At 37.6% G+C, this 27465-nt stretch overlaps 1 protein-coding gene and 1 non-coding gene across 2 annotated transcripts in view; both read left to right on the top strand.

The window, feature by feature from the left end:
* The window catches only part of GADL1 (GAD like acidic amino acid decarboxylase 1), a 158060-nt gene that overhangs the window by 84561 nt on the left and 46034 nt on the right, over positions 1–27465 (top strand). The window contains exons 13-14 of the mRNA XM_019745229.3: positions 9684–9735; positions 19128–19217. Of these exons, the coding sequence (XP_019600788.3) occupies positions 9684–9735; positions 19128–19217 (142 nt within the window). The remainder of the gene's footprint in view (positions 1–9683; positions 9736–19127; positions 19218–27465) is intronic.
* Positions 16512–16616, top strand: LOC141567399 (U6 spliceosomal RNA). Its single transcript, XR_012489983.1, has one exon. It is a non-coding gene; the product is annotated as a U6 spliceosomal RNA (small nuclear RNA).

A 27465-nucleotide genomic window follows, 5' to 3' on the forward strand; every position in this document is an offset into this window, starting at 1 on the left:
TGTCTGCAATAGACTCAAAGAAAGTAACATTTGCATGGTCTGTACATGTTCTTTCATTTGTGCATTCCTTCTTGCATCTGATAACTGTTTTTCTAGTATCTATTATGTATGAGGAACTGTAAATAAAGCTCTTCAGGGTCCTAGCCTAATAAGAGATACATTCAGGTGCCAGAGCAGACAAAATACAGGTGGACCTACGTTTTGGGAAGGGGAGGTACATGGTGCCTCAGACCATTCAGAAGGGTTCTCTAGCACATTCTTGAAGGGCATGGGCAGAGGCTTCCTGGGGGAAGTGACATTCAACTAAGAGCCAATAAAAAAAGGAGAGAAGAATTATCCAGGCAGAGGGAACACCAGACCCAAATCTCCAGATATGAGAGAGATCATGGTGAGTTCAAAGACCCAAAGAGTAGGTCTGGAGAATGTGGGGCTGGTACAAAGGCACAAAGGTAAAGGTAATATAGCAGCGCCATGTTACTTGTCTTGTTGTACCTTAAAGACAAAGCTTTTGAAACCACTCTCAAAGACATTAGAAGAGCTCTTGAAACACAGGTGCTGGACATTTGCTGCCTTAACAGGACTCTGCTGCTAAGCTTGGATCAGTGGGTGCAATGGGCACCTGTGACCACATTTAGTTTTAAATGTGATTTCTTGGGCCTGAGCTGCATAGGGTTAACCTTTGTGGTGTTAAAAAAATATAAAATATTTAAACATTTAAAATATTTGAAAATAGAGAGATTTGTCAAAAGTCTAGATTGTGTGGAAAGATCAGAATGCTCTCTATCGTCACACGCGGTGACAGGCCGCTGATCTTGACGCTTGACTCTCCAGAGAAGCACAGACCCCTCCACTTCCTTCTGGTTTTTATCTGGACTATTTTACTATAGCATAGAGGTGTGGACTCTAACGTAACTCTACCATTTACAAGCTATGCAACTTGGGCAAGTTTCTTAACATTTCTCTAGCCCGGTTTCATCCCAGTAAAGGAGAGATAACAACAGCATCTAACTCAAATAATTGTTATGTAGATTAAATGAATTGATATTCGTAAACACTCAGAATAGGGCCTGACCCATGCTACATGCTATATGAGTTTAAGTTATTAGTGTTTCACTTGCTTGGCCACTGCAGGCATCAGGGTTTGTGATCTCTGGTTTGGATCTTCTCTCCTTCACTTCCTGTTCACATTTCACTTGCAAAAACCTGAAGTGTCTCCTTAGAGATTTAAAACTATTTCTTTTGTGTATACTGAGAGTGGTAAGGGTGATGCTCTGTGTGACCCTATGCAACAGTGATGATCTTCGCATCACTCCAGACTGTCTGAAAAGCTGGTGTCTTAAAACAATTATTTATTCTAAGAGGTCTGTAAGTTGGGTGGAGTGGCTTTATCTTATACTATGGTGGCTGTGGGTGGAGGGAAGGGTCTGTGTCTACTCGCCACATGCCTTGCATCTTCTTTGGACCCGCAGGCTAGTGGAGTGTGTTCTTGTAATGGTGCTGACAGAAGCCCAATAAGGCAAGCCCAATTTAACGTTCTGATTGCATCATATCTACTAGCATTCCAATGGCCAAAGCAAATCCCATGGCCAAGCTCTGTCAAGAGGCAGGAAGTACATTCTGCCATTTTTCAGGAAGAACTCCAAAGTTACACAGCAAAGGGCTTGGATGTAAAGACAGGGAAAGAAACGGCTTTGGCACTATCAGAAGACTGTTAAGTTAGCAGTTTTCGGTGATTATGGCTTAAGAAATAGTTTGGAAAATCTGTAAATATTGTATCAGGACTCTTGATGGTGAGCCACAGAAACCTTCACCCAAGGTATTATAAACAAAGAAAGATCATTTATCATCTCATGTTACTTCTAAGCTAGTGTAGTGATGACTTCTGGAATGGCTTATTCTACGGGCTTAAACAATATTACGAGGCCTCAATCTCTCTCCATCTATCAGCTCTGCTCTCCTTCATGTTGAGTTTATTCTTATGTAGGAAGGTAGCTCCCAGGAGTTTCAGATCTATGTCCTTCCAGGCTCAAGTTCAAGGTCAAAAGAAGAGAGTGCTCCTCTCTCAACTATCCCAAAGAAAGTTTCAATTATTTCTGGATGAGGCAAATGTCCATCTCTGAGTCAGCCATTGTTGCCAGGGAAATGTGATACTCTTATTGGTCATGCTGAGTCCCATGACCTCCTTTGGCACTAGGGAGACTGTCAATTCCCTATAGATTATATACTGAAACTAGGTGAGGAGTGTGCCTTTAGTAGAAGTAGAATTAAAATGCCTTTGTCAGAAGTAGGGCGATAACTATCCGGTGGTGAAAAAATAAAACTATGTGCCATAAATATCCATAGTTGCTCATTAAATTAAAAGTTCAGAAAGCTCTGTTCACCTCTGTGTATTTTCCAATACTATTTAAGCGTGGTAGAATCTCTTCATTATTTCACCTAAGCTGCTAAGTAATTCTATGACAGGTATCTTGAAACAGACTAGATAGAAATATTTGATAATCCTATTTATTTATTATAAAGTTAACATTCATCTCAGGGTGGAATTTAATTCATAGTCAAAGGATGTTTTCTAATTTTTTTCAGAGAAATATCATAGGAGAATAACTGTTAACATTTCAATTCAATTCAACAACACTGATTGTTTATAAATGTTTGTCTAGTTGGATTGAATAGAATTAACATTTCAGTGAGCACTCTGCAGACTCTGTGACTTATATTTAAATATTTGAAAAATAATCCCTCCTCCTTCATGCTGTTCCTCATAACAGTTTTTTTTGTTGTTGTTGTTTGTTTGTTTTTTGTTTTTTTGTGTGTTTTTTTTTTCCCCTTAACTTTGCACATTCTTGATATCTGACATTGTATTCCTAGGGTGAACAAAAGTCTTCCTGTTCTTCCACCCCAATACCAAGCAGAAACAGTCTTTTTACACACGTCACTTGAAATGAATGTGAAATTATAAACTTGGTGAAAGTTTCACTAGGATTAAAATTATTAAGTTAACAACATAAGGTCTTTATTTTCATGATTTTATTTCCTTTCAAATTGGCTGATTGGTTTCTGGTTCTGCTCTTTGGGAAATATGGAACATTTTCTCAATTCCGGGAGCTATTCTCTTTGCTTGAGCTCATGAGGGGTATACTGAAACTGGCTCTCAGGAGGGGAAAAATAAGACCCAATTTGTAATATCTGCTAACTTCCATGGTGTAAATTCCCATCGTGGAAAATTGCAAGCTATCAACAGTTGTGGTTGGCAAAATTCCTGCATACTTAACAATTGGCTTTTACTAGCCAGTAAAATCTAGCTCTAGAACGTCATTGATGATGTGAGCCAGTATGATCAGTTCAAACCACTGACTGATGAGAGTTAAAATGTCATTTCCCATCACACCCACTGACCCTAGACCACTTGCTTTAGAGTGAGCCAATAAAAGGGATTCTCATCTGTGGGCAGAAGGTTCTACCTGGCATAATTTCTGTAATTTCTGAGTAATACTGTTTTATTTCCAGAAAGTATAACGTCCTTCAGTAGATAAGAACTCTAGCAAAGTAAAGCTGCAAATGAAGATTGTGTTATTGTAGGAACTGCACATCTATCATTAGCAGCCTCGCGTAGCTAAGATATCCAGAGTGCTCCAGGAAGACACTTAGGCCCTAGGTCAGGTCTCTTAAATACTGGAAACGCTGTGCAGCTCTTCCCCTGGCATATTGCAGTAAGGATTACACTGACTCCATAGAAATAATGTTTCCATGTTCCTGAATCAAAATGGAGCTTAGTTTTGAAATTTAAGGACCAAATTTTGACGTACCAGTGGATTGCCATCACGCTGATCAGACAGCTCGCTCCCTCTTACTTTGGGAAAGCAAGAACAGCCATTTGCAAGAGGACAATGATCCTATTTTATAAGTTGTCAGAAATCCAGCAAGAAGGAAAAACATATTACTTGGAAGATCTTGAAGGCTGTCCGAATTTCCATTTGACCCTTGTCATTCCAGTTGACAAGAGCACATTTCTTTCAAGAAATATTAATGACTAAATACTGGTATTCTCCTCTGGTTGTTTGAAAACCCTGGCATTGGGAACCTAAAGCAATATGCAATTTTAAGGCTAATTGAAACCTAGAGGGTTGAGATTTTAAAACTGCCACCTCCAGCACAAGGCAGGCAATTGTATATCTCTGATTTCTGACTAGGAAAGTAGAAAATGTTTCACAAAACCCAGGGCTGCCTGTTAATGAGGGCATCTTCTAGGCCTTTGTTATGACACTCAGGTTAAATAGATATTCACTAAGGGGTAATTTTTAGAGCAAATCCAGAAGAGTCATGTGTATAAGTCTTTTCAACAAAACAAACAGCTCATGAACTCCCATTCTGGTGCTTTATTAACTCTCCAGTGTATCATTTATTTATTCCCTTGACACACAATCTCTGTAATCTCTCTGATGGAATTCATTTCATCGACTTGCATGAATACTGAGGGGTATATTGTTAGCATGGAAAAGGTGAGCAGTTACACAATAGCACTTTTGTGCTAGTGTATTTCTCTAGGTGACAAAAGGGAGAGAGTCTAGAAGACTATGGCAGAGCCAACGTTCTCAATTTTTCATATTGGTAATTTTTTAAAAAATCACAATTGCAGGAGAATGTCCATGATGACTCACACAGCCGTGCAGTATGTCTTAATATATGCAGAGCATACAGAAAGCAGATGGGAAATAACCCCCAGGAGTCCTCCGAGGCTCCATGCTTCAGAACAAATTTCAAATAAGGAGATGAGACTGGGAGAGAAACTTGGTCCAGAGTCCTCCAGGAGACACTAAGTGGCTGGTGAATTGGGAAAGGGACTGGAAGGGCTGTTTCCAGAAAGGAAAGAAGGTCCTGCAAGAGGACAAGTGACAAGAAAAATATTAAATAAACTCATTTAACAAGTCAGAGAGTTGAGGGTCTCTAACGTTGGAAGCACACTTGTAAGCAAATGAGGATAAAGTGTGTTAGAGCAAGACTGTCATTAATATATGCCTCAAAATCAAGCCAGAATCTTAATATAACGAGTTGTTTTACCCAGTAGGATTGGTGAAAATGCTTGCTAATGTTTGTTTGTTTGTTTTTCTCTTTTTTTGCTAAGATTAGTGGGAAGGAGAATGATGAGTTTTGTGAAGCTTTCGTTGCTTTCTGAACCTATTTACCTGTATGCCTTTTGGTACAAGTGGTTTTTGGTTCTTATATTATGTCCCAAAACTCGATGTACATCTTTTTCTGTCTGGCATCAGATAAGAATAGTTTTTTTTTTTTTTTTTTTTTTTTTTTTTTAATGTATTTTATCTTTAGGCTGTTTCCATATATTGAAAAAGAAAAGTTGTAAAGAATAAATCATCCCTATGAATGTAGGCAGAAGTGACTCAAACTTTATTTTGTTTCCTCCCCAAGCTCATTTCATTTAAGCATTTATTTAAGAAGAGGGTAAGGTACCCTATAGAAGGGGCCCTTCTAAATCAGCATTTCTGAAATTACGCTCTATAGGATAATAGACTTCCAGAAAATTGTAATAAATGTTCTTCCAAAAAATGTTTTCATAGTCAAATATGCTTGGGAAATGATAACTATACTATAGTATTCCTCTCTTGGAGATTCAATGTTCATTAGCACATTAAAGGCTCTGAGGGGCTTGTGATAGAAAAACGTTTTTAACTTTGCCTTAACCAGTATGCAGACACTGTTAATTGTTCCCCCAACAGCCATTCTCCCTATTTCCTTGCCAACAGAACCTTGATTTTGTTTAGGTAGTGATATTCTAGCTGGGGACATTGGTCCAACCTAATCCCCAGTGCCAACAATTAGTTAAGGAGTGGATATATGACTCAACTTTAGTCAATACGATATAGGAAGAATCCTGTGAAGGCTTCCTGGGAAAATATTCTTACCTAAATAGAGAGAAATGAAGAGAAAATGCTTCTGCTCCAGCTTCCTCTCTTTCTTGTTGAGACGCTGTTATGTAAGGATGTGATGTGTGGGGCTGTGGGAGACATGTTGACATGAGAGAATTCATTAACACTGAGCATATGGGAGGCTGAAAAGATGGACAATGCCTAGTTTTTGATGACAGTATTAAACCATCTAACCAGCTCAATAAACAAACGTTCTTATTCATTAAGCTGAGTATACTTCTCACTCTAGACAACAGCAATCTAACTGATATGCCCAGCATGGCTCAAATTTATTTGGCAAGGTAACCCTTTTTTTTTTTTTTTTTTTAATTTTTAATCATTGTTTTTATTATTATAGATAGCTGTTGAATTTTATTTGGTGTTTAATCTGCATTTCTTGAGACAACAAACTTTTTTTTCTTTTTCTTTTTTTTTTTTTTTTTTTTTGGCAAGGTAACCCTTTTATGTGGGAAAACTACTGAGGCTGTATATCATGGAGCATGGTTTGGGAACTCTGGCAGAAGCCTTTATTGTTGTTATAATAGTCAGTCTTCACCCAAATCACCTCTAGTAGCCTCGACTCTGTTGGAGTGATACCCTGGGCTTTACAGGCTCTCAGAGTGATTGCAGTGAGGACATTGCCCCTGAAACAAAGCCCAGGTCTGCATGGTTAGCAAAAGCAGAGTTTAAACTGAAATGATTCAGCTGGTTTAGGATGCCATTCTCCCAGGAGCAGCTGTAGCCAGTTAGACAGAAATATTTTAAATTGAGAGGATAGGTCGTGTGCGTAAGTTTCATACAGTCATAACCTGTTCGGGAAGGATTTGACCAGTCTAGTTTCACATCTTCATTACGTGCATGAGGAGACTGAGGCCAGCTCAGGGAGGCCTAGTGACAAAGTTGATTAGCTACATAACTAGAACCTTCTGGAGTCATTCCCAGGATTTCTGGAGATGCAAAGCTTTATTTTCTAGAGACCCATAGCCTTAGGGTGTCCAGGATTAGTTTGGCCTCTTCAGGATGAAATCATGGAAGTGGCTTTTGAGTTAACAGCTTGCCTAGACATTTCTGCTTGAGAAGGTGAGAAAAAGATGGTCCACAAGATTTTTGTGTGTAGATAGAGATTGTATATGTCTATTTATTTTGTTTTGTGCTTTACATTTTATCTTTTATTAAAATCCTGTTCAAAAATTGCACAGGTATCCGCATCTATGAAACTTTGCAAAGAAATATTAAAAAAGAGTGAATAATCTCTACCTCACCTTTGCATCTTGTCTTTTCCTTCCTTAGGTGAGCATTAACAATTTGTTATGTATTCTTCTGTACTTTACTCCGTGATCACATAAAATTGTGGATAGGGATTACTTTTGCCTTCATTTTTTTAATATAATTTCTTAAAAGGTAGAATCCTATCATCCATATTGCTCAGTACATACTTTACTTTGCTTTTTACCTTTTATTAATATATCATAGGCATCCCTGTGTTTTAATCTGGTAGATATAATCCAATAGCTGCATCACATAACATTGTGTTGTTATAATGTATTTTATTTTATCATTTGCCAATTTCTGGATATTAATCTTGTTTCTAGCTATTTTCTATACACACACACATGCACACATCGACTTAGGTACAATAACGTGTCTATACATATATATGTATGCGTTTGTGTACATATATACACATATATGCATATATATGTGTATATATACATACTCGCATGTACACACACACGCACACACACACATACACACACACACATATGTCTTTACTAGTGATGATATTTTTCCTGGTAGGTCAGCATCTCAAAAGTGGTTTGCTGCCTCAGGAGATATGATTATCATTAATTTTAAAAGGTTTGTAGCAGCTTTCTGTCACATTTTTACTAGTTCTAGGTGTTGTCTCCTTTCAAATTTGTTTACCGTATCACATGAGCAACATGGTTTAGTATTGTTTTAATTTACGCTTCCTTGATTACCAGAGATCTTGAGCATCTTTTCTGATATTTATTAACCACTGGAATTTCTTTTTCCAAAAGTTAGTCAGTGTGCTAACGTTTCAAAATTTTACAGCTACATAACAGCTCCTGAAAAAATAGTCAGGAAAAGGAGTATGTAGACTAAAATACTTTGCGTGTGTTTGTATGTGTTTCTCGTCACAGTATTATTGCTCAAAACAAAAGCTCTATATTATCTAGTTATAATGATAGAATTTTTATAAGATTTTGTATAATTCAAAGATGATATATATGCTCAACATCAATATTTAGGCTTTTGTGAAAAAACTATATAAATATGTTTGGGAAAAAAGAACTGAGTTCCATGAACGGGTATAGTCCATATTCACATTCTAGAATGGCCTTTAGCAAATGAACATAATGATAACCCCTTCCCCCATTTTCACAGATTCTATACCTCATAATTTTTTTACAACGACCTTTTGATATTGGAAAAGCAGATTATGTTATTTCAGTTTTACAGGTAAGGGAATTGAGGCCCAAGAAGAGCCTTTTTTGTTGTCCTTAAATATTAATTAAACATACATAATTTAGTGACATGATCATATTCTATATGGTTAGACCATAATTCTGTATGACTGGACCATAGTTTTTAAAGCCAGTCCTCATTGCTGGAAGTGATGTTCACTTCCTTCTTTTCCTTCCTTCCTTCCTCTATTTTTTTTTTTTTTTTTTTTTTGCTATTACTTAGAAAATCAAAGTAAATACCCTAGCAAGTATATTTTTGTCAGTAGCACAATCACTTCCTTACATTTGACCCCAAAATATGAAATATTAGGTCAAATGTTATGAACTTTTCAAGGCTCATTCATGGTCAAATCGTTAGTTTTCAACGTCAACCATTTCAGAGAGCTTCTCTTTTTATATAGACAATAATCAAGCCTGGGGGAAAGGTGCCAGTGTTAATTTATTCTACATTCTCAATGTAATTTTAGTCTTTTCTTGATCATATTGCTTATCTTATGTATCTGTGCCCTTTGCTTATGGCGTGATCGTTCTGTTTTCCCTGCGATTCAAGATGACTTCACAGGCATTCTATCAATGGCTACAACCTATTTACTTTAACATGATACCAATAATAAGTTCTCCTTCCCTCTGTCCTGGCCTTTGAAACAATGACACTGAGCCTCCTTGATCTTGGATGAACTTCCAAGCAGGGCTACTCATTAAAAATTTTCCCTCCAAGCCAGCTAGGTAATGGAAGTACCTAAACTCAAGCCCCATCAAGAATAAGAAGGTAAAGCCCACATGGTCAGAGATGTATATCCAATCTACTTTGTGTGGCTTTTATAATGGGGTTAAAGTTTGATGCTAACGTGTGAGATAGATATCATCTCATCAAAAGAAACATATGGTGATGGAAGGAGAACTGACTCTGGGTGGTGAACACACAATGCAACATATGGATGATATATTATACAATTGTACACTTGAGCCCTATGTAGTTTTGTTGACTATTGTCACCCCAATACACTTTAATTAAAAAAAAAAATATATATATATATATATATATATTTATTTATATTTATTTGGGCCCCAGGGAATTACAGAAGGTTCGGGAGTATCTGTCTGTGAGTAAATCCATACCTATTGCCTATATTTGTACCCTTACTTATTTCTAAGCCTTGTATTTCTAAGCCATGTCTCTGCAACAGAAATAACAGTTTTGTTGTATGTCAGTCATGTTCTTGGAATTTTTAGATTGCAGCTTATAAATACTATTGTGGCTTTTTCTTTTTCTTAGGTACCTGGTAGAAGAAATCAAGAAAAGAGAAGGATTCAAGCTACTGATGGAAGTAAGTAATTGCGGAATTGTGCTTGTGATTTTGTCAGTCAGTAGTGGTGAAGGCGGTGATTTTCTAATCTATTATATTTCATTGGTTTTTGTGTTGCAGACTTAGAAACAAGTCATTAGCTTAATTCATAGAGTCCATTATGTTAATTTACTCTATTAGTGAGTATTTTTCCTTTGTTGGATTCAGAGAACACACTTGCCTTTAAGTATTGAAAATTAAAGTGCTCAATAATAATTACCAAGGATAATACTGAATAAATTATGACCTCTATCTTGAGATATAAATTGCATAATGATTGTACTGCAAATATTCAACTGTGCTATAGTGGTGCCTGCATGTGAAAAATCAATTAAGTGAATGTACAATAATGCATATAGCTGTCTCTTTTTATAAAATAATGAGAGCATATTAGCTTTGGAGCAATGGGAAAAAAAATCATTTTGTTGTTGGATTGTTTGGTATACATAAGAAATAGGTGGTTACATAGATAAAGAATATTTTATTTCCTCAAATATATGGTTAGAAAATAGGAAGACGGTTATTAATTCTGACTTTAAAGAAAAACAAACTATGAGTTTCTCTTAGATCTTCTTATAGCATATACTCAATAGCAATGTTTAACCTAATGTGAAAAGCGTCTCGAGATTGCAGCCTAGGAGCCTGTCCTGCATGCAAGCAATCTGGCTGTTTTTTTGGTATTCATCTATTTAGCAAGTTCTATTGAGCAGTTGCTGTGTGGCAGGCACAGTTTTAGGCACTGGAAATACAAGACAGGGAAGTTCCCTGCTCTCATGGCGCTTACATTCAAATGAAAAATGACAAGCAATAAATAAGCAAATTAATACATAGGAAATACCAGGTAGTGAAAAATCTTAAGAAAACAAACAAGTTCACGAGAGATATACATATTAATTAGTATACATATTAATGATTAGAAAGTGACAGACCTCGTAATCCCTATCATGGAAGTAACTAGGGTGAAATGCTAAAACAGGATGTGGATGGGGGATGGCTTGTTTGGTCTGAGTAGTCCAAGTAGTTTATCTTTGAGCTGAGACATGAATAATGGTGAACAGTGTGTCATGCAGATGGCTGAGGGAGGAGCTTCTAGGTAGAATCTGTAAACAATGGCAAAAGATTAAAGCTGAGGGCCAGCCCGGTGGCTCAGGCGGTTAGAGCTCCATGCTCCTAACGCCGAAGGCTGCTGGTTCGATTCCCACATGGGCCAGTGGGCTCTCAACCACAAGGTTGCCGGTTCCATTCCTCGACTCCTGCAAGGGATGGTGGGCTGTGCCCCCTGCAACTGGACCTGGAGCTGAGCTGCGCCCTCCACAACTAAGATTGAAAGGACAACAACTTGAAGCTGAGCTGCGCCCTCCACAACTAAGATTGAAAGGACAACAACTTGACTTGGAAAAAGTCCTGGAAGTAACACACTGTTCCCCAATAAAGTCCTGTTCCCCTTCCCCAATAAAATCTTAAAAAAAAAAAAGGATTAAAGCTGAAAAGAATTCTATGTGTTTGAGGAACCAAAGGAAGGTAGGTAGGTTGCAATAGTTAAGAAGTTGAAGAGGTGGGCAGAGACCAGATCAGTAATAGCAGTTGGCTTGTATTCCAGTTGTAATCATTAGAAAAATTTTAAGCAGACAGGAGACTGATTTCCAATTTAAAAGATTATGCGGGATGTCATGGGAAGAGAGGAATGGGGTGGGGATGGTGGTGAAGGGAGGACAAGGAAAGAATAAATGAGAAACTGGGAGACTGTTGTAGTAGTCCAGATCCTCAGACAAGTTTGGGAAACCCTGCTCCAGAGAATTCTGACTTTGGCTTCCACTACTATTTACAAAGAAGTCCCAAGTTCATGACAAATAGGGATGTAAAGGAACTTGTAAAGAAAGGAAAAGAATCCATATTTAAATGACTTTCTGGTAACATTTCAAAGAAGCAAGAAGACAGATTTTGAATGTGTGACATTTTACAGGACAGCTGATCTGATTTCTTCAACAGGTTAGTGACATGAAGAAAAATAAAGGAGAAGATGGTAATCGTTACTTTAGGTTCAAAGAGACAAAAGAGGCATAACAACAAAATGCAACACATGAAGCTATTGGGATCCTAATTTGAACAAGCCAGTTGTAAAAAATTAATTTTAAAACAGTTGGAGAATTTCTAATATGAACTGGTTACTGTATAATCTGAGGGAATTATTAATAATTTTCTTAGGGATGATACGGCATTATGATTATGTAAGAAAATGTCTGTATTTTTTAGAGATGCATCTGTAAACATGTAGAGGTGAAACAACATTTCTGTAACTGGCTTGACTTTGACTTTGAGTCACCTTTTTCATTTTCTTGAGTCTGAGTTGCCATCTTTATTTTCTTGAGGTTGCGTCACCCCTTTATTTTTGTAAGTTTGAATTGCCTTCATTATTTCTCTGGCTATGGGAGCTAAAGTGCTTATGGAAAGTGCTGGACACCTGAGAATGACAGTTTTTTGATAGAGCTAAGAGAAAAGGTGGTAAGAAAAAAGATCAGTTGATTTAAACGTTATTTATATATTCTTCCTAAAGCCTTAAAAATTGAGGCAGGAACCTCTTACCGTCATTTTTAGGGGACTGCAAACATTCACATCCTTGTAATGGAAGTTCAGGTAGGTTTTAATCATTAGGTGGTCTTCTGCACGGATATTTCATCTGTGGGAACCACACGGCTCAAAAGCAGCAAAGGTGGCTTTCCAGAATTCCTACATATAAGGATTTTTTTCCCCCCACTGTTCTCTGTATTCCCTTTGGAGAAATAGAGTAAATTTAGACCTTGAATTTCACATGTAAGTGTCAGGTTGATTAGCCTCTTTTTGTTATAACAAATGCTTTCTTTCAATTGATTAAATATATCCCTAATGCATGCTCAAGAGATACAAAGATTTGTTTGAAGCTCAGGTTTGTGAAACTGCAATTCTTTCAGTTCAGGAAAAACCAAAGTCTATAATTATATATACAGTAGTACTTTCTTATCCACAGGACATATGTTCCAAGACCCCCAGTGGATGCCTGAACTGCGGATAGTACCGAACCCTATATATACTATGTTTCTTCCTATACATACATACCTGTAATAAATTTTAATTTATAAATTAGGCACAGTAAGAGATTAACAACAATAACTAATAATAAAATAGAACAATTATAACAATATGCTGTACTAAAAGTTATATGAACGTGGTCTCTTTCAGCACAACTAGCATACATTTCTGTTTCTTCATAATTTTATGGATAGAAGATTCGTTCTTACTGTAGAGCTTAGTCGCCTCAGAATAGAATTGATTTTCTTTCCTTATTAAGTCAAGAACTTTCACCTGTTCACTTAAAGGAAGCACTTTACAGCTTCTCTTTAGTATATCCCAATTGCCAGCATCATTCCTCTTTCATTTGGGGACCATTATTAAGTAAAATAAGGGTGACTTGAACATAAACACTGCAGTCCTATGACCATAGTGTGATAACTGAAACCGCCACTAAGTGGCTAATGGATGGGCGATGTATTCAACATGGAGACACTGGACAAAGGGATGATTCACATCCTGGGCAGGACTGAGCGCGATGGTATGAGATTTCTTCACTCTACTCAGAATGGTTTGCAATTGAAAACTTACGAATTGTTCATTGCTGGAATCAGAATGCAGTTGACCATGGGTTACTGAAACTGCAGAAAGTGGAACCATGAATAAGGCAGGGCTCCTGTATGTATTATCACTGTTTAACAGATAGCAGTGAGAGCATTAAGTAGAACATTGCAAACAGTAAAGGAACGCAACAAAGCAGAGTGTCAGTCCGTGAATATCCTTTCCTGAAAAGAACAAAAAATAATGCATATCTTCTTGAAGATGATTGAAAGTTATCAGTTCAAATGAATTATTCATAGGCCCATGAAAATCATATCTCTATTTTCCTGTTTTGGATGGAGCTCAGATCTAATAGATGTTTTCCTAGAGGTATGTTCATTTTTATACTATGATTCATATATTTTATTTTGATCTTTTGGGAGAATCCTAATTATTCAACTTTTTGCTTTTCTTTTCCTGAGTTCTACATTAGAGTCAGTTAGGTTTCATAGACTTTCTGAGTTACAAAAGCTTTTCAAGGATATTTAGTTAACTTTCTGCTCAATGCATGAAACCTCTCTTGACAATATCTGTAACCGGAGGTCGACCTCTGCCCGAACACTTCCTGTATCAGAGAATTCAGTTTATTCCACTTCCAGAGAACTCTAATTATTCATATTCTAATACTTATTGAACCGACTATTAATATGTATCAAGCACATTGCAATTTATAGCTATCTTTCTATATATTTTATTAGATCACAACAACCTTCTAATTGCTAAATCCAATGCACAACCTTGATTCTTCGTCTGTCCTTCTGCAGCATTTTATGCCATTATCCACTCCCTCCACCTTGAAGTGCTCTCCTGTGTTGGTTTCTTTGACTTTCTCTCCCAGTTTTACTCCTTTCCATGTGACTTTTTCTTCTCATTCTCTGTGCGAAGCTCTCTTCATCTGGGTACCCCCTTACATGTTCTTCTCCACTCTTTTGTATTTGGCCCTTCATGTCTTCATAGACTCTCCCTGAAATATTTTTATCTAGAGTTGATTATCAATAGCCTCAATAATGTCTCCATTTTTCACTTGTTTCCTAAACTGTAGTCCTTTGTGTATAAATGTGTCCTAAAATTTTCAATCAGACCCCTACAGGCACCTCAAATTCAGCATTTCCAAATCTGAAGTGTAGCTATTTTTCTTACCAAAATGCTATATTCTTCACGTAGTCATTAGAAATATGATCCATCCAAACTAAAATCTTAACGTTTTCTTTACTGTCTCCATTTCCCATCAGCTACCTGTATCTTGTGTACCTTCTCCACTCCTGAAGCCATGACCTTAGTTCAGGCTCCTGTCTCTCTTCTAACTCATCTTCTTCCACTCTCCACTCTTAGACCTCTCCAGCCCATCTCCACATGGTGGCCTTTCTAAAATGAAGTCTGTTCTCTAGATTTAAACCCTCCAGTGACTCCACATAGCCTCTAGGATGAAGCCCGAACCCCCAAACATGGTTTATAAGGGAGCCCTTCATGAAGTGACCCCTGTCTTCATTTCCAGCATCACCTCTCTTCAGTTCACCTTGTCACCCATTCATTCCAAGTATTCTCCTTCCTCCTAAATACACTGGCTTCTACCTGTACACCATTCCTTTTGCCAGGAATATTTCTTGGATTGTGGGAAATTTCTTCTTTTGTAATGCTCAGTCCATTGCAGTTGAACTGCCTGTATCAGTGCCATTTCTAGTTTCTGAATTCCTGGAGGTATGCATATGTAAGTGTATGTCATTTTTCTCATCCCAATGTCTCTTCCAATGTCTGGAACATAGAAAAATATGTGTATTAAACTGAATGTTTTGCTTGCCCTATTTTTGGACATGCTCTATTTTTTTTAACGTTCCCCTTCAAATATGGTATGCAGAAATTAACACAGAAATGTGTGTCACAGATTTTAGTGTGGCTGTTTATTTTGCTTGGAAAGGTTGTCTCTATCAAAATAGCCCCAAATAATATTCACTACACTAATAGAATGCCTGCTGTATGCCAGATATTACACTAAATATTGCAAATCAATGATCTCTTTATGCATAAAAATGACTCTGTGGGGGCAGCAATATTATCTCCATTTTCTAGAATAGGAAGCTGTAGCATAGAGGGCTTGACACTTACCTAAACAGAGACCTGGTGACACTGGGATTTAAACCACGTCTGTGTAACTACAAAACTCAGGCTTTTCGTGCTACTCAGTGCTGCCTCTGAAATTTTTCAGTAGTCGAATGAGATTTTTAAAACTTAGGAGTTTGAAGTCAATTAAAATCCACCATCCCCCCTTTCTCCATTCTCCATTTACATGATTGTTTCCATCTGTATGCTAGATTCTGCATTTATACATATAAAACTGTATAGTGCCAGTTTGTGTGTCATTACTATTATTGTGATTTAATGACATTGTAAACAAAGGAGTTGAATTTCTTTTGCTATGACTCAGTTTTAGAGAATGCAGGCTCCTACATGAGGGTGACCACTGACTTTTACCCTCAAGGGGTCTCACATCATTTGCTCAAAAATCCTTGCTGGAATTTACCCCAAAACACCTGCTTTATTTCTTGAACTATATCTATTTTTTTTTCCTCTTTGAAAATCAGAATAGAATATATCCATGTTTTATTTAGTGGCACTTCTCTCCCTCTCCATGAACTTTTAAAGATTATGACAATGCTTTTACTACTATAGGTTTTTTTGTACCCTTCACTATCATCTGTTTGGTCTAGACACTTGGATTCCCTTTTATGCCTTCTCAATTATATGGTGCTGGAGAACATAAACTAAATACGTTCCTAAGAATGAAATGAGTGTCAAAAGGGCTTCCTTCATAAGTTTTCAAATATAGCACTGAAGCCATACCATTCTAAAAGAAATCACAGATATGTCACTTCTGAAATATCTAAACAGAAACTTACTAAAGGAAGCAAATATAAAAGATGATTTGAAAGGTCTAGGTCCTAACATAAAATATAGAGCAGATCTGGCAGCAGATGAAACTGTTGCAAAGTGATTCATAATGTTGCCATGCAAATGAAAAAGAATAACTAATTTAATGATGTGTTAGTCATGGTCCAATAAAAAGACAAAAACTGCTCAGTAATTTGAAGGGGGAAAGTACAATATAAAGAATTATTGTGCTCGCTTAGGCAGCACATATAGTAAAATTGGAACAATACAGAGAAGATTAGCTTGGCCCCTGCGCAAGGATGACACAAATTTGTGAATTGTTGCATATTTTTAAAAAGTTATTAATGAGATTGGAGTTAAGGTAGATTGCCTCATAGGAATGAAGGAGAGCTGTAAAAAAATACAGGAATGGTAGATATAGAGAGCAACTACCACTTCTAGAAATGAGATGGAGCACCCAAGCCAGAGGCCATGCCCTCCCAGGGCTGAGATCCAAAGTTGGTTGGAGAGGGCACAGAACGGTTCACCAGATGGTAGAGAAGATTCACTGACTTATCACACCAATAAGATTCTCTAGGAATCCACCTTGGAAGTGCTGGAGGAAGCTGTTTTCAGGGCAGTGCCATACTTTGCAACTTACTCAAGCTACCCACAGTGGGGCCAGGAAGCCATCCAAGGCAAGGTGCTTCAACGGAAGCACTTTCCTATGAAACCACCTGAAGGGAGTATGCCAGGAAAAGTCATTCACGGGTTCCCACCTGCTGCCAGTCTGCTGTGAAGCCACCCAAGGAGGTGGAATTGAGGGAAACTGTCAGGGAGCCATTTGCTGCTGTCACCAATACTGCTGAAAAGAATCACACACTCTGTAGGAGACCCCATGAGATGAGCACACCAGAACCAGGAAGAGTTACCTCTTCCATCTCAGAGTCCCTCAGAACCCTCTGCTGATAAAGTCTAAGATAGGACCACATGGTAAGGATAAATATTTATAGAGGCCACCTCCATTATTGCAGCACAGAGAGAAGGGGTGGCTTTGGAGCTGAGAGGCAATAAATTGATAATGGAAATAAATGGTATCCAGAAAAATATCTTTGTTGATATAAAGACATGAATTCCTAGAATCTGGTGACCGGCAATAACTATATTTTTCTTCTACTTTCTAATGAACCACATTTACTTTATTTGAAAATATTTTATTCACATTAAATGATTAAAGAATTTGGAAGGCCAGTATACTCTAAAGAAGCCAAATCAATTATAAATCAGGAATCCATGTATAAATTGTGTAGATTTGTAAAGACTGTTGTAGTCTCTGATCAATATTTGTGAAATTTGAGTTGAATTACATAGTGCTACTTTATACTTTGAACTACACTGAACTGTTTTATATTTTGAAAATTTGTAGCTCTTTTTTTTTTTTTTTTTGTCAAATCCAATAAGAATGTTACAAATTTCAAAGGTGAAAGGATGAACAGATCAAGAACTTATCTTGCTGAGCTGGGAGCATTTCTGGGCATTCACTTGTGATTTAAAATCCACTAAAATCAGAACTCTATATAGTACAAGTCTTGGTTTTAAGATATGAGATGGTATCTGTTTCCTCTTTCTGAAATACTTTGAAAATTTCTAGACCTTGGCACATAACTCTGATGGTTATTGAGAACTATTATAACATTGGTTATTAACTATAAATTGTGTTTATCGAGGAGAAGTGGAAATCGTTTCAAACACTGTCAGTGCCAAGAATAAAATGAAGAAGGTGCTGAGTTGGTGGGCATGACTCAGAACCTCTTCTGAATGCAATTCTGTGTATATAATTTGGGAACCCTCAACATAATGTCCCAAATCACCTGGTCCTCGAGTACAAGTCTCGTGATTGCCTTAGGCATGCCTTATGTTTTTGTCCAGTGAGGATGAAGGGTGTGGTAGAAAAGATCTTGTCTGTATGACAATGGCTGGACTAAAGCCTGCTCTGGAATGTTGTCACATATTTAACCAAATTATGTCTGATAGAAAAAAAAAACAGATGACTGGAGAAGGTAACTGGGCTATGACCACTTTAGATCAGAGTTTCTCAAACATAGACCTTGTACTATCCACCTCAGATTCATCTGGGATGCTTCTTAAAATGCCAGTTCTCCAGACTTTTGTATGGTGGACTTAATCAGACTGGGCATTCTAAACACAGAGGCTGACAATGTGCATTTTTAGCAAGACCCCTTCCTGATCCACATCCTTACTGATATTGAGACTGATACTGACATTTGAGAGCTGGGAGTCCAGATGCAGGGTTGTTTTGTTGTTGGTGTTTTTTCTTTTTCTTTTTCCCCAAAGCTGTATTGGCGAAGGTCATGACAGGGCTGGTTAAGTGAAACCCAAGTATGTCAGATGTTATCAACTCACAAGTAATCAGGGATTTTGCATTTGTCAGGTGTAGCAGGTAATAGAAGACCATGTTGGCTACCTTAAGTAGAGAGGGCTTTATTGGAAGGATATGGGGTATAAGAACTTAACGATTTGGGTTGCAGAGGGAGGAACCAGGGCATTTCTGGGCATATGTGTATCAGGTGCCTACAGTCAGAACTGAGTTGAGTCAGCTTCAAACTTTATTATGTTTATTCTTAATCATGTGCTCATGCCGTACCTAGAGGGTGCACCCGACAGAGCAGAAAAATTCCCAGTAGGCTGTTATCAGAAGTAAAGCAGAATGGACGTCTATAAGATTTTGATTTTTTATCGACATAATACACACATGATAACTCAGACACTAGCTAAGAGCTTAATTGCATTCTAAGATTAACCTTAGGTTAACAAAACAATTTTCAAATTTTCTTAATCCTCAGCCTGAATATGCCAATATTTGCTTTTGGTACGTTCCACCAAGCCTCAGAGAGATGAAAGAAGGACCTGAGTTCTGGGAAAAACTTAATTTGGTAAGTGATAAGTAAATTGTATTTTTCATTTTGATGAAAAAGAGTCATTGCCGTTGTCTACTGATCCTATTATAGATTCTGTACTTGCAAGAACTTGAAGAATTAAAAAGGTGGTTCCGAGTCTATTAAACACTAATGACATGCCGAACCGTTGCGAACATTGTTTACATTTAACAAGTTAACATATGACACATACAAATTCAAGCTAATTATGCTATTGGCAAGATATAAAATTCATCAAAGGTTCTAACTTGTAGTTCACATCGGAAGGTGTGATCCGGTAATTGGACACAGATTGAAGTTGCTCAATGAACTGCTTCTTCTTTCAACTATGCTAGTGCATGTCTATGACTGTTTGTGTCACCTCACTTGGAGATAATATGAAAAGTCTAAATCTGGTATCTTTTGTGAGTGCGAGACCTTCTGTTCTTTCTACCAACAAAGAAAGGCCTTACATCGTATGCCCACGGGGCTTATGTGATAAAAAAGAAAAGTGATGCCAGCAGTGGATTTCAACTGATCATTGAACAAAATGTGCACAAAAGTGTCTCCACACAGAGCTGGTGTGGGCTGACAGTCCAGAGTGAGGGGAAGCCCCAGGCTGTAGGGACGCCATGTGTCTCACCTGTTCCTCTCTTAGCATGGCCCTGCCAGTTAAATCCTGCCTGTAACCCAGATTTCCAGGTGCTATGAAGTCTCATGGGCCAACACTACTTGATCTCACGCCACTGCTGCTTGGACATAGTGTATATTGAAGTGGACCAGTGGGAGTCCCCTGAGGATTCTGTGGCCATGACACCTAGAGTGAGAGCTCACTACAGTTGGTACCATCATGTTAGGTGATCTTCCCTGTCAAACACACTAGCTCCATGACTCTGGCTAGAAGAAGCTTTGACTTACAAACCCCTCCCTACCCTCCGTGGGAAAATCAATGGTAGTTTTAACAGCTTCTATAGGCAGAGCCTTTGGACTTGCCCTTTAGAAGAAAAAGAAAAACTTCCCAGTTAGGCGAGTGACAAACATTTAATGAATGCTCACTGTACTGTGCACCAGGGACACAAACATCAAAAAGACTCAGTTCCTGCCATTACAAAGCTCATATTCAGGAGGACCAATGAGTAAAAAGACAATCACAAGGTAGCTAATAGGTGCCTAGATGGAGATAAACCCTCTTTGCAGTGAAAGCGGAGAGAAAGGGTAGCTACCTCGCTGTGTGACACTAGTAGAGCAGAGTCTTGAGCAGTAAGTAGATTCCAGTCAGGGCACAATTGTAAAGAAGTGGATGCCAGGAAGAAATACCACAGGATGACCCAGAGTCTTAAGAGAGGCGGGTATGACTTGAAGCCCACAGGGGTTACAAAGGGGCAGTGGTGGGAGGTGAGATGAGCGCAGCCGGCAGAGGGTGGGTCGTGGGGTCATAGTCTTCCATGACGAGGAGCTTGGGGTCTGTGCCTAATTAAGCTGAAGAGGAAAGACCATGGCCTTTAAGCTGTAGCCACCTATAACCTCACCTGTAGCATCTCCTTTTAGCCTTAGGTGATTTTCTGTTTATATATGGTTCATTAAACTTCCTGCATTGTAGCATAATACTCACTAACTGTATGAATATTCCCCGTCTTGTCAGACCTGAGATCAGGCAGCAGGGATGGGGAGAAGTGGATGCTGCTACCTGTGCCTTTGACTACAGACGCCCTTCATTACCCATTTTCGGCAGTTAGCATAGTTCTTGGGATTTGTCTTGCATTGTTGTCACACACTGCAAATAGGAAAGCGCTGAAGAATACATTTCAGGTGGTAAGTAACCCATAAAAAAGAAACAAGAAGTGGACAATGTGAGAATTTAATGGTGAGGTTTCTAGGGACATTTTCCACTTTGATGGAATACGACTGACATTTTTTTGTATAGTGGGAGAATAATTGCTTATAGTTGAGAAGGAAATGGTGGCCATTTTTCTCATGTTTCAATTGTTAAGAAAAGCAACCAAGAATGCAATACTTGTGTTTTACTGACTCAGTGCTGTTACACAGACACAGGTCAGGATAACTAAATAGTTCCATTATGTTCGGAGATACATTCGACTCACAATTCCATTATTTAAAGAAATATTTATATATCACATTGTGCCCAAAATCTATAATTAAAAAAAAAAGAAATTATTTACATTATTATCAGAAAATTCAAAATTGAGAATGTGTATAGAAGCTAACAGCAGATAATTAAGTATATAATGCATTTTTATTCTTAACTGAAAATTGAATGTAAATCAAGACATTCTCTTATATCCCCAGTGTTTGCCAGCATTTGTTCTCTTATGGTTAATATCCATGATTCTCTAGCCCTTCGTTTTGGAAATGCTTTTCTGCCATTTGCAGCCATGGTTCCTTTGTCCAACCTAATATTATTCTATTTTTATTTTTATGGTTGCTTCTGGTTAGTAAACATGTACACTGCAGACAAATTATCATTGGTTATCATATTCTTAGTTTCCTTTTATTCTCTCTCTTTGTGTGGGTGTGTGTGCATGAATTTGGCAAGAAAGGGAGGTATATGTATATATCTATTGTTGATCTATGTGGTTTTGTGCTTACTATAGTATGAGAATGCAATATATGATTTACAACCTGGAGAGTGCTTGAGCACACTCGAAATTTATTTCCGGGTTTATCTTGGATGAAGAATCACAAACACATAAATAAACCAAATAAGGCTTTGCCCCTTCAATTCAGCCTACTGTCAGGTTGAGCTGTCAGATTTCAGAATCAGTGGTGTGATAAGTCTTCCCTTTGATAGCAAAAGGGGAGAGGGATTATTTGGTAATGAATCCGGAGTTTCAGAGTATGTAAGTGTGTGTATGTGTACAGGTTGTATGTGTGTGTATGAGCTTACAAATGTGAATGCACATGTGTGAGACTATTTTTGAGAACACAGTCACTCTGCATTCTAATAACACTGTGACAGTCACTCTGTGACACTATATTCAATCACTGGGTTCCAACGACTTCTCTTTTTAAGATGTCCTCCATAAAAGGCTCTTCTTTCTGATTCTTTCAGGGAAGCAGTATTCTAGGTCTTCATTATTTCCCTACCCAGCTTGTATTTGCCTCTTTTCTGGTCTCTGCCTCCTACCATCTCCTTTTCCCATTGCTTTTCTTACTTTCTGCACACTCACACCTCCTGCTCTGCTTTATCACGTCACTGTCCTGCTGGAAGCTTCTGAAGAGCTTCCTGTTCTCTGCAGCAGCAGTTTTCAACTGTAGAGACCCAATGACCATTGTTTACAATAAATATTCTTAATGTTTCTTTTCTTAAAATGAAACCAATAGAAACAATGACCTACCTACATGTAATTTTGTGAAAGGCAATAGAAGGTCTTACATGTAATAATAAGAAGAAATAAATCAGTTTATAATAATGAAATGTATTTCATTACATAAATGCTTGGGCATGACAATATTAGAAGACATAAGGAAGTGATAAGATCCTCACACATACTCTTAGAATCACAGTGAATATAAACCACATACAAATGCAGACTGTTCTGAGTAGGTAATTGTGGTGATACAACTAACAGGAATGGTGTGGTATTAATAATGTAATTTTTAAAAATGGTGCACGACCCTTGGTAAAACTCTGAATTTGTAGGACATTGTCCCCTTGGTTTACATGGTAGCAGAAAACAATATTTATTAAAAACTGGCACAGACTATTGCATTGTAAAATAGAGTTATGTTGTAGGCTTGGATAATTGTATTCGGGCTTCTCCCCTCATGCATTTCCAGTAGGACATTTGAAAATTGTGCAAAGCATGAACAGAATTCTTCATCGCTCAACACTGCTCTGTACATTGCATGGCAGCTAGCATCTCGGGTCCCCACCCACTAAATACCAATAGCAACCCCCAGACATTGTGAAAACAAAAACATCCACTCACAGTTCCAAAATATACTCCCTAGGAGGATAGTTCCATTCCCTGGGGAATGACTGATCTACAGGATAAAATCTAGTCCCATCTTCTTGGCATCCAAAGGCCCCCATGTCTGATCCTCAGGTATTTCCAACTCAGTCTATTGTGGCTTCCAGGATTGAGACTCCTGCATGAGTAAACTGAGCCAGAGGAGTTTCACCAGTTTTCCAACTAGTTAGGAAACTGGTTAGTAACTCGGTAATGGATAGCTTTCACTAATCAAATCAGCAAATTACTGTGGTTTTACTGTTAATACCTAGAGAATATCATGGGACTCATAACTGCTGATGGGCACAATAATTTGTACAAATTGTATGAAGACCAATGTTATAAAACATATTAAATATCTTAATTTGGCACATACTTTCTTCCAGCGATTCCACTTATAGAAATGTATCCTTTGAAATAGTTATAGAATTGTGGTGGCAGAAAAGCCACTTAGAAGTTCATAGCCATTATTTAAAATAGCAAAAAATTTAAAAGAACCTAAATATTCAACTACGAGAAATGGTTAAATTTTAGTATGTAATTCAATGCAAATTTCTAATGTATAGGTAATTAAAATTCTGTTCCAAAATAACATATTCACAATTTATTATTAATTAAAAATGAGTTATAAAACAGTCACTATAGTTTGATAATTTTGAAAAAGTATATGTTTACATGTACTTATATACATATAAAATGTATGCATGGTTAGATAAGGAACAAACAATTGGTACCAAAATATAGTAGAGTTATAGGTGATTCATCCTTTCCTTTATAGTTTTCTCTAATTTCATTTTACAATTAATGGATATTGCTTTGTGAAAATAGCAACAACAACAATAATAAACCAAAATATAGAGTTATTGACCTATAGAAGCCATAGGTTTCTTTGAGTGCTTTTCGAGACAAAGGCTATCCAGGATTTGACCACGCACTCCTAACAGTTAAAAAAAAAAAAAAAAAAAAAAAATCGAAAAAATAATTGAGCACTTACCCCAATATATGCTTATTGTTTTGAAATTATCTATATGCATTACTTTATAAATATAGTATGTATATTTAAAAAGACACAATATAAGTATTGCTAAGAATGAATTTAAAATTGTTTCGCTATTAGGAGATGTTTTAATATTTTCTTCCTATACTACAAGGGATAGTTTTGTTTGGAGATCATGATTATAACTATTCAATCAATTAGCTTGCAAACTATTTTCTCTCATGACTTGTTTCCAGACAGAGTATATAATTTGTCTTCCCTCCCATTTCTCTCTTTGTCTTTCCTTACTCAAATTTCCACACTATCTGCACTGATTTTAAGATCAGAGACATTGCCACTGGTGGTCTATAGTGAGATCGTCAAACAGGCTTCCCAGGGCTCCCTGATGCTTCCAGCACTGTGGTAGAATTATAATTTGCTCTCTAAAGAACCGCCTACAATTAGTTTATGTGTTTGTTTCTTCTAACACCTCACCCCAGTGATCATATGTGGAGTGTGAGGAACTTGGGGATAGACTGCAGAGATAAACTGGAAAGCGTAAGACCCAGGGAATGTAATTGAAAATTTCATCAGTTTCTTTTGTCTCGTCATTACTCAGTGTTCTGAAGGAGATTTCCTCTTTTGTTGACATTTCATAAATCACTCTACATTTTGCCAATTTACATTCTTAAAAGTAATTAACAAGTTGTCTTTCTGTACTTAGTCATGGTCATTTCAAAAAAAAAAAATTTTTTTATTTGCTGACCTGCAGATTTGTGATTAATGTTAGTCATTTATAACAGGCTCCATTCTCCTCAATAGAAGAAGAGGGATAAATCTTTTAGAACCTAGTTGATGGACTTGTTGTTTTATTGCTTATTTGACATATAACTTGATATGGTACTCAAGATATCTTTAGGGAGAAGTTAGTATTCTCCTTGGCAGGTTTCTGATTAACAGCACTTGAAGATGAGACTGCATAAACTGGGCAGGGTGATGTGCTTTCACGGGAGCCTCACAAGGGAGACATCCAAACAGACCATTTCCTGGGATTGTAGGTGGGGCTTCAATGCCACTTGCTGTGCTCCAGTCATGTATGTGTGTGTTCACAAATGTGCATAAGAACTCATACACATTTGGAGAGCTTCTGTATATTCTTAAGGATTCTGATTCTAATTTTCTTTCCATCACCATCTGTGCCGTTGGTATATCCAATCATTCACTTTTGGATTATGAACTAAAAACACCCATTTTTTTAAAGGTGCAACAGTGTGTTTTGTTTTGTTTAATTTTCAAAGATGAGCTTCTTTTTTAACCCCATGATATAAAATTGATAATATATTCTCCAAAAATCCTATTTCCTAGCACATATCACTCATTTTAAAGCTGCACTTTCTTTAAAATTTGTGTTTAAGGAAAATCAAATATAGAAGTGCTTTCTAAATAAAATATGTCTGAATGTGACTTGAGAGGTTCTCCTCTGATAGTGGTTGGGATGTAGATTTCAAAAATGCATAGCTAGTGAATTTTCTATGTCTTGTAGCTACCGTGTTCTCTTTCCCCAAACTATTAAAGACCTGCGATAAAATGCTGTTATTTTATGTATTCCCTCAGGCAGTGTTATTATTATCTACAATTTGTCAGGTACATACTACTAGTTGTAATCAGTTTCTTCTTGTGTCATTCAGTGAATAAGGATCAAGGAGCCACCTACATCCATCCCATATTGGTATGGCCTTCTTCAGAAATCAACCGGGAAGCTGGGGTGTCCCTCTGCTGAAGGACAGGGGATATTCTGAACATTTTATGATTTTGCGCTCATCTCTCTTCCCTAACTGTTTAGTCATAGTCTTTCCAAAGAGCTTTACTCCATTGAATGTATAAAGTTTCAACCAGCCAAAGATTCCAACAACATTCTTGTTGGATATACACGCACAATGGAAAAACATGGGTTTTATGAAACAATACCTTTCAATGCATAGAATAGAATGTTTAAATTGCTGTTATTAATTAGTTGATTGACTTATATAGGTTTTTGGGTTTTAAAAATTATTTTCAGGAGCATAGAGAGGGATTTTCATGGGTGGAAACTTGAACTCACCAGGAAAACCATACGACTACAGATGTCCTTGCTAAAAAATAACTTTTTCTTTCCTTTATTTTTCTCTCCTAAGTTTAACAGACTCCCTCCTCTTGTTTCTGTTGGACTTTTCTAATTTGCTGTGAAAGCATTCTGCGCTTGGCCTATGTGTTGAAAATTAACATTGAGCAAAACGAAGCTGGGTGTCTCTGTAGGCTGAGGCTGAGCTCATAGGCCCAAAGTCAGGGCAACACTAGTTCTGAATTGGATTGTCCATGTGTGAGCTTCTTGCAGCTCAATTACACCAGTGTACACTTGTCCACTGGTGACTGGCTGATCCATGGGGAACTCTGGAGAGCAGTGATGGAAAATGAGGCCAAAGAACAGAACTGCATTTCATCATATCTATTTCACAAATATCTCTTTGTGTTTATTGTTCAGCCCACAAGCATCAGTATACTCAGCTCGATGCCAGGAGTACAGCTGGCCTTGTCTATAACATTTGCAAATGAACTGAGTGGATCGCACTTAAATATGCCAGTTTCTTTAGTCTTTGCTCACATCTTAAGGTCCTTCTGAAATAATTTTGAATTTCCAGATATGCCAGGGTGCGCATTGAGGAAAGGCAGAAGTTCAATTAATTTTTATGGAACACTTAACCACTGTGTCCTGACTATTATTTTGTTTACTCGGTCAGGGGTTGCAAACCCAAATAGCTATAGAAGCTAGACAAGGAGCATGAATGAGGGAAGTAGACTGGGCACCACACAATGGAGGACAGTGGTAAACTGGAGAGCAGCGGCCGAGCTAAAGGGAGTAGCCTCTGCTTAGCTCCTGATGATGGCGGCCATGTGGGAATGCAGATCTGGGTGCTCAGGTCTTATTTTCTAAGAGATGCTAGATGGACTGATTCGAGCGTACGTTTGTCAGTGGGATCTGGCCTTCAGGCTTTTAGTTTGCCATGCTTACCTAAATTCACCAGGCCACCATTACCTGTTTCTGTGCATGTGTCACTGGAAGCTCTTTGAGGTGAGGGTGTGTCCCTTCTCTGTCTTTGTTCCTCCATGGCAGCTAACCTGATGGTCATTCCCTGGCCCATCATCAACTTGGAGGGATGCCTCGGTCATCTACCAGAAAAAGGAAACTCACTGTCACATTCTGCCAGACTTGTAAACGGGATTTTAAGTACTACAATCTTGTGGCAAATGTGGCTACACAGTTAGGATATATGAGTGTATT

This window comes from Rhinolophus sinicus, chromosome 5 (assembly GCF_057876585.1).
Source record: "Rhinolophus sinicus isolate RSI-liver-muscle chromosome 5, RSI-T2T, whole genome shotgun sequence".
Classification (NCBI taxonomy): Eukaryota; Metazoa; Chordata; class Mammalia; order Chiroptera; family Rhinolophidae; genus Rhinolophus; species Rhinolophus sinicus.